This window comes from Malurus melanocephalus, unplaced genomic scaffold (genome assembly GCF_030028575.1).
Source record: "Malurus melanocephalus ecotype Western Australia unplaced genomic scaffold, MMel_1.1 scaffold_616, whole genome shotgun sequence".
Taxonomy (NCBI): Eukaryota; Metazoa; Chordata; class Aves; order Passeriformes; family Maluridae; genus Malurus; species Malurus melanocephalus.
In genome coordinates, this window is record NW_026623848.1 from 339,044 (window position 1) to 348,670 (window position 9,627).

General features: G+C 60.2%; 1 protein-coding gene across 5 annotated transcripts in view; it reads right to left on the minus strand.

The window, feature by feature from the left end:
* Nucleotides 1-146: 146 nt before the first annotated feature.
* The window catches only part of BAIAP2 (BAR/IMD domain containing adaptor protein 2), a 24,253-nt gene continuing 14,772 nt past the window's right edge, over nucleotides 147-9,627 (minus strand). The window contains exons 4-12 of one of the 5 annotated variants that reach the window (XM_057383235.1): nucleotides 9,404-9,556; nucleotides 8,043-8,270; nucleotides 7,052-7,253; nucleotides 6,493-6,694; nucleotides 6,328-6,396; nucleotides 5,984-6,146; nucleotides 4,372-4,406; nucleotides 2,070-2,113; nucleotides 222-288 (exon numbers count right to left, since the gene is read on the minus strand). In XM_057383235.1, the coding sequence (XP_057239218.1) occupies nucleotides 2,086-2,113; nucleotides 4,372-4,406; nucleotides 5,984-6,146; nucleotides 6,328-6,396; nucleotides 6,493-6,694; nucleotides 7,052-7,253; nucleotides 8,043-8,270; nucleotides 9,404-9,556 (1,080 nt within the window). In that variant the 3' untranslated portion in view covers nucleotides 222-288; nucleotides 2,070-2,085. Of the gene's footprint in view, nucleotides 289-2,069; nucleotides 2,114-3,832; nucleotides 3,923-4,371; nucleotides 4,407-5,983; nucleotides 6,147-6,327; nucleotides 6,397-6,492; nucleotides 6,695-7,051; nucleotides 7,254-8,042; nucleotides 8,271-9,403; nucleotides 9,557-9,627 lie in introns of those variants that run through there. The other 4 variants (XM_057383233.1, XM_057383236.1, XM_057383234.1 and 1 more) reach the window with 4 other exon arrangements.

Below are 9,627 nucleotides of genomic sequence, written 5' to 3' on the forward strand. Positions count from 1 at the left end.
CAGATGACATGGCAGCGCTGTGACCCTCTGCCACCGAGGGACTCTAGAGGAGAGAGAGCTAGGGCACTAGCTTGAGCCTTTGGCTTTCAAAGCAGCAGGATTAAATAAATTCTGCCTAGAAATGGAGTCCTGGGAAGGCGGACATGCAGCGGTGAGGATGAGGAGGAGGAGGAGGATGAGGAAGTGGCGAGTGCCACGTGGGCGCCAGCGCTCCCGGATCAGCTGATGAGCGGAGCCGAGCGGTCGTTTGTCACCGTTGGCTTCAGCTGGACGTTGGCAAAGGGGTTCCTGTGGAGGAAGAGGAAGAGGAAGGAAGAGTTAACAGAGGGAGGACTGGGCACCAGCACAGCGAGCGGCGACTAGCGAGACCCCGGGCTCAGCAGCGTTTGCAAAGGGGAAAATTGGAAAAGCTCTGCTTTACAGAGCCCCCGGCCAAGCTGCCCCCACTCCTGGAGCTGCTCCCACTCCTGGAGCTGCCTCCACTCCTCAGCTCCTCTCCCAGAAATGAGCTGAGGGCAGCTGCAGTGGGATGTTCTCCTACCTGGCTCTCCTTCAGCCTAAAGCTGGGGATGCCATGGGGGCCAGGGCTGGAGAAGCTGCTCCGGAGCACKGYGGGATCACCCAGCTGTGCACCATGMTGCTCCAGGGAGCAGGGGGAGTTTGGCTTCACCTCCTGACCAAGGGCAGAGCTGGCAGCTCCCTGCAGAGCCTCGTGCTGCTCTAGAGAAGTTACTRTCCAGGGAGAAGAGTGGGGGAGACTGAGGACACCTGGACAGGCTGACCTTGGGTTTCACCTACCTGGGGTGCCCCCAGCACCCTCCTGCTGCCATCRTCACCTGGCCAGGACGGGGTACAAGGACTGCCTTGGCACGGGGAACATCCTTACCCCCTCTCCAGGAGATCCCCTCTGTCCTCTCCCCTGCATGAGTTAATTCTGGAGGGATGTGGGCAGCTCTGGGGGTCCCTCTGGCTTCCTGGGGTGCCTGGGGCCATTGGGTCTGAACATGCACCAGGCCTGGAGCCACCAAGCAGCCCCCTGCCCTCCCTTTGGCCTCATTTAATCCGCCCAGTGTCCCCAGCCCTCCCCAGGGAGCCACAGCCCCCACAGCAGGTCCCACAGCTGGCCCACTGGCCAGTCACCCACCTTGGGGTATCATGTGCACCTGGACTGAGCAGGTTTGGGATGTCCCCAGAGGCTTTGGGATGTCCCCACAAGCTTTGGGATGTCCCCAGCCATCTCCCAGAGCAGAAGGAAGATGCTGGGACCTGCACCCCCGTGGGACAGTCACTCACTGTCAGCCCCAGGTCCCCTCYCTGCCATCCCTCACCTCTCCACGTTCACTTTTCCTTTCCTTAAAAGATAAATGGCTTTTSCTTAAAAATAGGGTAATTAATTTCACACCTAATTAATGCAGATACTTAGATCACTTTCCCCCCCAGGATGCCAGAATAGATTCTCAGGACTGGAGGGAGAGGAAAAGTTGCTTTGATGAGTCACCCRGGGCTCATTTAACTATTTCTGTGCTGGCAGAGAAGAGCCACTGGGATGGAGCCTGCAGCTCCAGGGAAAGCAGCTCATGGATCAAAGAGAAACGGGGAATGGGGCTCCCCAGCGAGCAGGGGCTCCACTCCTGCGGAGGCTCCTGCATCCCATCCCTGGGGCCAGCACCAGGAGGCTCCCGGGRCGAGTCTACAACAAAAAAAAAGCTGCTCAAAAAACTTGCGGTTAGTGTGGACGTGCCCCGCCCCGCGGGASAGGGCTGGGGACAGCGASSGACGGMCACCACACCGGACACCTACAACCAAAGAGCTGGTTACGGGGAGCGGGGGAAGCGCGGAGGCAGCTCAGCATCCCGGGAAGCGCAGCCACGGCAGCGGGGCGAGCAGCCGAGCAGCAGAGGCAGCCGGGGAGAGCCGCAGCTCYCGCCAAGCGGTGCCGGAGGGAGGGAGGGGACGCGCTCGGCCGGGTGCAGCGGGAAGCAGAGCGGTGGCACCGTCCCCGTGTGTCCCCGCGGCGGCACCCGCTGCCCAGCGCACCCAGGGCTYGGCCCCGCGACAGCGGCACTTACTACGGGCAGGGGCACCTCAAAACCTGGCCACTTCAACATCGGGGCTGCAAGGGAAACAGAAGGCAGGTTGGAGGACACCGGGACGCTCGACGGCGACAGAAGGTCGTGGTTAAGGAGAGGCTTTAAGGCCGCGAGCYGGTGGCCACCCGGCCCGAGAGCCCGCTGGCCACCCCGCACGCAGCGCCGGCGGGCAGAGGAAACAGCAGGAAAAAGAAGAGAAAGGAGGAAAAGTGGTGTTTATTGAGTCCCTGGTGCTGTGAGGAGGGGAAGGAAGGGCACGGCCAGCCGGGAGCTGTGGGAGTGCGGCGGCCGGGCACGGCAGGGGCTACGGAAGGGAGGGTGGGGGCGGCTTCCTTCCCCCCGTGCCGGCCACCGCCGCTTTCCCACCGCCGGGAAAGCACAGCCGGAGCCTCGGCATGCGGGAGCAGCAGCRGCATCACCCCCTGGAATGCTCAGGGACAGGGGACCCGGCCCTCAAACAGCTGTCGCTGCTCCCGCTCAGCGAAGCTGTTTAGTGCCGGYGGCGCACAGGCAGCACCCGGCATCCCCGGGGATGGAGCGGGGAACAAAAACACGGCTGGGAATGCGCGGTGGGCGATGCAGGCGGTGAGGACAGCACGCAGGCACGGCAGCCGAAAAAGACACCGAGGCCCAGCTCAATGCAATAAATAAAACTTTTATTCAAACAATAACTCAGTACAGGGCACAATTCTCTCTGGCTTTTAAAAAAAGGTTTTTCAGCACTTTACAATCTCCACACAGGCTTTGCTAGGCTGGGTTTGTGGTTTTGTTTTTTTTTTTCCCCTCTACATTCAATCATTCATCGTGAAATATCCTGGGTTAAAAATCCTTAGCAAAATTCGGACATCGATGCAGGAGGGGCTCGGAACAGTGTGCCCGTAGGCGAGGAGATAACCCAAAAACTGGTCCGGGGTGGGGGTCTATTGCCAGCAATGTCCCAGTAAACAGGCAATGTCAGAGGTCTTAAAAATCACATCAGAAAAAAAGCGTGAACAGCTTTGCAGTGGAGACGGCCACGGGCACTGGGAGGGTACGGCCGGGCGAGTGCGGGGTGGGAGCCCCCCGGGCACTGCCGAGCCCCCTCGGGGGCACAGCCTCGCTCCAGCCCGCTGTGGGGGTGCGAGCACATCCTCGGAGCCCCAGCCCTAACGTGAGGTAACAATACCTTGCTACAAAAAAATATATATATATATATATTTATAAAACAACCAGGAGTAACTCTTCCGAGGGGGTTCCCGCAGCCGGCGGGACCCCAGCCCAGAAGCAGCCCTTTCCCCGGGGCGGGAGCTCTGTGCCATCCGCTTCTCCCAAAGCCACCGCGGTGGCACGGAAGCGGATCGGGCCGAGGGGGAGGCGCGGGGACGCTGCCACCCCTCCGGGAACGGCATCCCGGGCGCGGGCATCCCGGATGCTCAGTAACAGTACGGACACCAGAGGCCATGCATATGTGATCCAGTCTGGGAGTTTGGTCCAGGCTCGTGCGGGGCGCGGCCCCGGGGGGGRACAGTGCATCGCTAACATCACACGGGAGGACAAACACCGGGTCCCACTAAGTGACAACTGCACCTGGGCTGTCAGCACAGACCTGGTGGCAGTTTCTGCTCCAAAAAGGCTTCAGAAACAAGGGCACTGTGAACACCAGGGAGGGGTGAGAAGCACCATGGTTTCCTTGAAGATCACAAGAGTTTCAAATCCAAAAGAAGTAGAGAAAAGAGAAACGAAAGGGAAGGGAAAAAAAAGGGGGGGAAAGAAGCAGAAAGCTCTTCCAAGCAGCAAGGGGCCGCCGCGAGCCCGGGTGTCCTCACACCGTTGATACCAAACTGCCACTGCCGCTGCGGAACAAAGCACAGAGATGCCAGAGTGGCCGCGGGGCAGCACCGAGCCGGGAGCCCAGCACCCTCACGGCACCGCGGCACCCACGGGCGGCGAGTTCCACCCAGCCACGGCTCGGRCTCAGCCCCACGAGCGACAAACGGGGCGGCTCCGAGGCACAGGGGATGGAGAAGGTGCTGGGGAAGAACCCCAGAGCACGGGCTCTCCATGGCTTTGCTATCCAGGTCAGGAGATGTGACCGACCCTCTGCAGGAGCATGAGGCTGGGGACACCAGGGCTGGCCCTGGGACCTGCCCTCCATGGGTTCCTCCACTGTCACAGTACAGACCTGGCCCCATCCCAGCCACTGCCACACCCTCGGGAGCCTGTTCAGGGACCCCCATGGGGACGCTGCCCACAGCCAACACCAACAGTTCGCAGGGAATGTGACAGGAAGGTGACATCTTACCTGCTGACGGACCTCGTCCCGTAGTCATCGAGACCCTGTGGAGAGGAGGGGAGGAAGCACGGTGAGGGAYGTGTGGGCTGTGCCTGCTCAGGTGCCACCAGAGGGTCACATGAACAAACCAAACCGCATCAGGGGTGCCAGGGGTGACAGGGCCCAGGGCTGATGCGTTTGGAGACGAAAGGGAGACATGGAGATGATCCGAGTGGGATTCAGACAGCAGGGAGTGAAATTGCACCACTCTCTGCAGAATTAATCTGGCCAGACATGGCAAAGCGACAGCTGGGAGAGCCCTGCTCTGCCCAGCCTCTGTGGAACAGCTCTGGCTGCTGCTGAGATGCTGAGACAGTTGGAAAGCGACTGCACGACTGAGAGACACCAGTGAAATGTTCTGTGGAAAGAGGGGTTGTCTGTATTCACTCCCACCAGAAAGCCACAGGGTTTTGGACCATTTTCTCCTTTAGCCGGTGCTGAGCAGGCTTTGCAGGGAGGGACTGAGGGGCAGCTGGGGACCAGAGAACATCCCTGAAGGACATCCCTCCTTGAGCAAGGGCCTGCCCTGGGACACGACTGTGGGGCAGCTCTGCTCTCCCTGACAAACCTGGGACCACTCCAGGGAACACTGGGAACCTCTGCCCTTTGAGCTGCCCATGCACCAGGGGTCAGACCCACATTCCCATTTCCCAGGAACATTCCCAGCGACAAAACACCAATCCTGCTGGGAAATCTGAGCCCAGAGCAAGAGGTGGGGCTGTGCTTCCAGCCCACTCCCTGCAGACAGGAGCAGATCCCAGCTGAAGCACCCTGCTAAGGGTCAGTGCTGCCTGGCCTCTCTCTCCCTCCTCATCCTGTCCCCATCTGCCAGGAGGTGATGCCAGTGTGGCTCATCCCCCTGTGCTCGTTCTGCAGGGATAGTTCCACTACATCAGCAGCTCCTGGGTTAGGCTGATCCCATCTGCTTGTGCCTCCTCCCTGCCTTGTTATCCAAGAAGCCCTGAGCTTGCTCTGGACACTCTGAAATCCTATCCAAGATCTGCCCCAGTGTCCCCACGGGACTGTCACCGGCTTGAATTGGCCTGAGCCAGAGAAAACRCTTCCAGCTGCCTGTGAGCCGCCTGTTTCTGGTGGGAGAATCCCACGGAGTTGGCAAGTGTTGTCCTTTGGGGGTTTACGGGGCCACTTTGTGCCACTGCCCGGCGTGCTTTGGCTGCTCCTCCCTGCACCCCTCGTGCCTCCATCCCAGCAGAGGTGCTGAGCAGGAGCAGGGCCCAGSTGAGGCACAAACGGGCCAAAGCGCCGTAAATCCCAAGGGAAACATTGCGAGCGCCGGACTTACAGCTGTCGACCTAGTGTAAGGCTTGTAGTGAGCGGAGGGTGCTTGGCAGAGGCCACTGGAATAGTCTTTAATTGCACACCCATAGGGCATTAGGTAGTCCTAAAACAACGAACAGAGGTTGGAGAGCCGCCCTCGGCACCCCCACGCAGCCGCAGCACCGGGAACGCTCCCGCTCAGCCCATCCCGGGGGACACGGAGGCTGCAGACCCCACATCCCCAGGGATTTGCTGCAGCATCCCCCATTCCTAAAACACCCCCAAAGCAGGAGGAGGAGCTCACCTGGGAGAAGGCAGGCACGGCCACGCTGTAGGGCCGCTGCTTGAAGGTGTTGCCACCCTGTGCTGGGAAGGCCTGCGAGGCCATGCCGTAGTCGGGCGGMGGGATGGAGATGTCATCCTTGTCCAGGAGATTGCCAGTGCTGCTGCTCTTCCCTTGCTGCAGGCTGGGAGCCCAGAGCAGAGGTGTCAGCTCCATGCAGAGACCCCCGGGCTACTCATGGCAAAACCACCCAGAACCAGCAGCCACCCACACGTGTTGTTACTCCCAACCAGAATTCCTAAGGAATTCCTAATTGCCATCCGAATTGCACACAGGCTCCCTGGCACCCGGCACGATGCTCCTACCTGGTGTGGACGCGCTCGCTGCCATCATTGTCAAGGACCCGTGTGTAGGAGAAAGGAAACCAGCCCCTCCTGAAAGGCAAAGGCGGGGATGAAGCCAAGCCCAGGTCAGTCCRTGGAGGATCAGGACAAGGTCAGATCCTCACTGAGGACACCCAGCCCACTCACATTTTGGTTTTCTCGCTCTCTCCGTAGTGCCAGCCGTCCCGGGCCTCAGGCACCAGCAGTGTGATGAGGTCCCCCTCCTTGAAGCTCAGGAGGGTGCTGTTATCCCCGGCAGCGTGCGAGAAAATCGCCTGCACCCTCGTCCGGCCGTTCCTCTCGAGCCCGGCGGCCATGGAGCTGGAGCGTGGCAGTGTCTTGTTTTCAGCTGGGGGGACAGAGACCAGTGGGTGCCCTGAGTCCTTGGGGTGCAGGACAGGCCCCCACCCCTCCTTATTTCAGCCCAGGTCTCACTAAAACCTTCGGTGTGGTTCACACCTTCACCCTGAACAGGCAGGATCAGACTCTTGGCATCACCCCCTGCTCCAAAGGGAGCAGGTTCCCTGTGCCAGATCCCGCAGGATTTTCCTGCTGGAAATCCTGTGAAACCCCATGGCAGAGCCCAGCTCCAGCACATCCCTACACCCGGGGAAAGGGGCACCAGCAGCACCAGACACTGAAAGGCTGCTGTAGTCACTGTCCAGCAGAGCCAGCTCCAGCCCCCGTGGATGTTCCAGAGCCTCACCTGAGGCGTAGCTGTTTTTCGGTGGCACATTTTTGCGAACTGGGAGTGTATTGGAGTAAGAGTCACTCAGCTGCTTCTGAGGCTGGGGAGGAGATAAAGATTTGGGCTGTGCTGGCTTCATCTCAGACCAGTGGTTGTACCCGTCGCTGTCAGAGCCCGAGACTCCGTTCATCACCGGCATGGCCTCCTGTGCTGACATGCGCTACGGAGAGAGGAGGGGAGGGGGACACGCAACGGCTTCTTTAGGGCACCCACTGCAGCTCCCGGGGGACACAGTCCAGGGAGAGAGGCACAGCAGAGCGTCATCCTGATGGGTTCAGTTCCCCACCCAAAACAAACTGCTCAGGGTGGAGCAGTGGGGTCTCCTCTAAGRTATTTTAGTGCTCTGAGCTCTGCTGCCCTTGCCATTGCCCTGCTGAGCCCTACTGCTCAGCTCATGTCCCCACATCAAAGGGACACCCTCTTTTGAATGGTCCTTCATCCCATGGGTCACTCCAAGCCTTTCTCCCCAGTTACTGGGGTACCTGGGTTCAGTCCCAGTTACTGGGGTACCTGGGTTCAGTCCCAGTTACTGGGGTACCTGGGTTCAGTCCCAGTTACTGGGGTACCTGGGCTCAGTCCCAGTTACTGGGGTACCTGGGCTCAGTCCCAGTTACTGGGGTACCTGGGCTCAGTCCCACAGCTCAGGGATCAGCCTGGAGGTGAGTCCAGCTTGTGGGCTCCCCAAACAGCCCCTGGGAGCCCCTGCTCTGCCAGAGCTCAGCAGCTCTGGTGGGATGGGATGGGATGGGATGGGAATGGGACAGGCTGCCCATGCCCACATCAGGGTCCTTCCCACGTGCCAGGGTGGCACAGCACGGAGCTGCCCATCCCTGCCATCAGTGACAGTCCATCCCAGGGCAACTTGCCGAGGACAGCGGTGACACCGGCCTGGGCTGCTCCCTCCGGCTTTGCTCACAAGGGCAGCACAGCTTCCACCAGRGATACTTACTCCTACGAAAGGTGCCAGCTCCGGGGGGACAGGGAGAGGTTTGGCACCAGGGATGGGGTCAGAGATGATGAGGTTGGACTTGGATGTGGACAGAGGGCTGGGCATAATGGTGCCATTGCTGCTGGCAGCCATCTGCTGCATCAGCTGTATGGCGCGCTCCGGGATCTTGTTGGGATCCGAGCAGGATTGCTGCCACAGCGGCAGCTTCTGYGTCAGCATCTCCTTCCCCTGCAGGAGGAAAACGAAACGTGAGGGGCCAGGACCTCGGCAGAGCACAGCCTGTGCTCCAGGCTATCCCCACATCCCGAGGGATGAGCTGCTTCTTTTGGGTGCTCAGCCCCAAAACCTGCAGGCTCCTGTGCTGCATCCACACCTCACTGCTCCCTGCCTGCAGGACTGGCAGCCACTGCTCCAGAGATGGAGCCAAACCTGTGTTATTCACCCAGAATGTACAAGCACCCCACTGTGTGACTCTGAGGAGGAAGGTGTCCCAAGCCCCCGAGGTCACTCGCCAGATGCAGCAAAGGGTGACCCAATGTCTGCTCTGCCTCATCCGGAGACAAAACCTCCGGAGACAAAACCTCCTGCATATCAAATCCCCTTCCAATCTGATTTCAAAGTGCACATTTCCCCAACATCAGCCTGTGGCTCCAGCCTCATGATCCTCTGGAGCATCCTGCAGGCGCCAGGAGCAGCAGCAGGATGGAGTTTTTAGCAGGACACCCCACCACACTCAGGACAAAGTCCCTGCTGCAAAACCACCCTCTGTGCTGCTGCAGCAAGTTTTAGGTTTGTTYCTGCTGACCCCCAGCCCTGGGGGCATTTGTCCCCTCCTGCACCACGCTTGCCAAGCCAAGCCAAGCGTGGATCCATGCTGTGGATGCGCCAGGACAGAGCTGAGTAATCCCARCTCCCTCTCCTGCTCCAGTGCCAAGCGTGGCGGTGACAGATGGCTGCTGTGAGCCAYGGAGGGCGGTGCTGGGGAACAACCAGAACGGGAGCACGAGGCTGCGGGAGCAGCACCAGCACTCCCAGCCCTCATCCGGGTGGATTCTGCTCCAGACCATGCTGGCACTGCTGCTCCTGGTCCAGGAGATGGGGCAGCCATGGGCACGAGGGATGTGGAGCTACCATGGGCAAGAGGGATTTGGAGCAGCTGCTCCTGCTGGGGCATCCTCCCTGGGGCACCTGCTGGTCCATCACCCTCACAAGGGCTAGCCCCACTGCAGCTTTTGGGATATCAGCCTGGTCTGTGGGATGCTCTGGGAGTGTTCAGCCAGTCCCACTCACAAGGGCTAGCCCCACTGCAACTTTTGGGATATCAGCCTGGTCTGTGGGAGTGTTCAGCTGGTCCCACTCACCTTGGCGTGGTAGGTGATGGCGCTCTTGGCCACCGCACACTGTTTCTCCACCAGGAAGCAGAAGCGTCTCCTCTCTTCTGTCAGAGCTGTCTTGTAGCCATCCGAGACGTAGTTTTCCAGCTCCCCTTGCTTGTTGCTGATGGCTTCGATGTACTGGAACAGGGAGAGGAGCAGGGAGGGGGGTGCCGGCAGCGCTGCCTGCCCAGCATGGGGCAGGGGTGCCA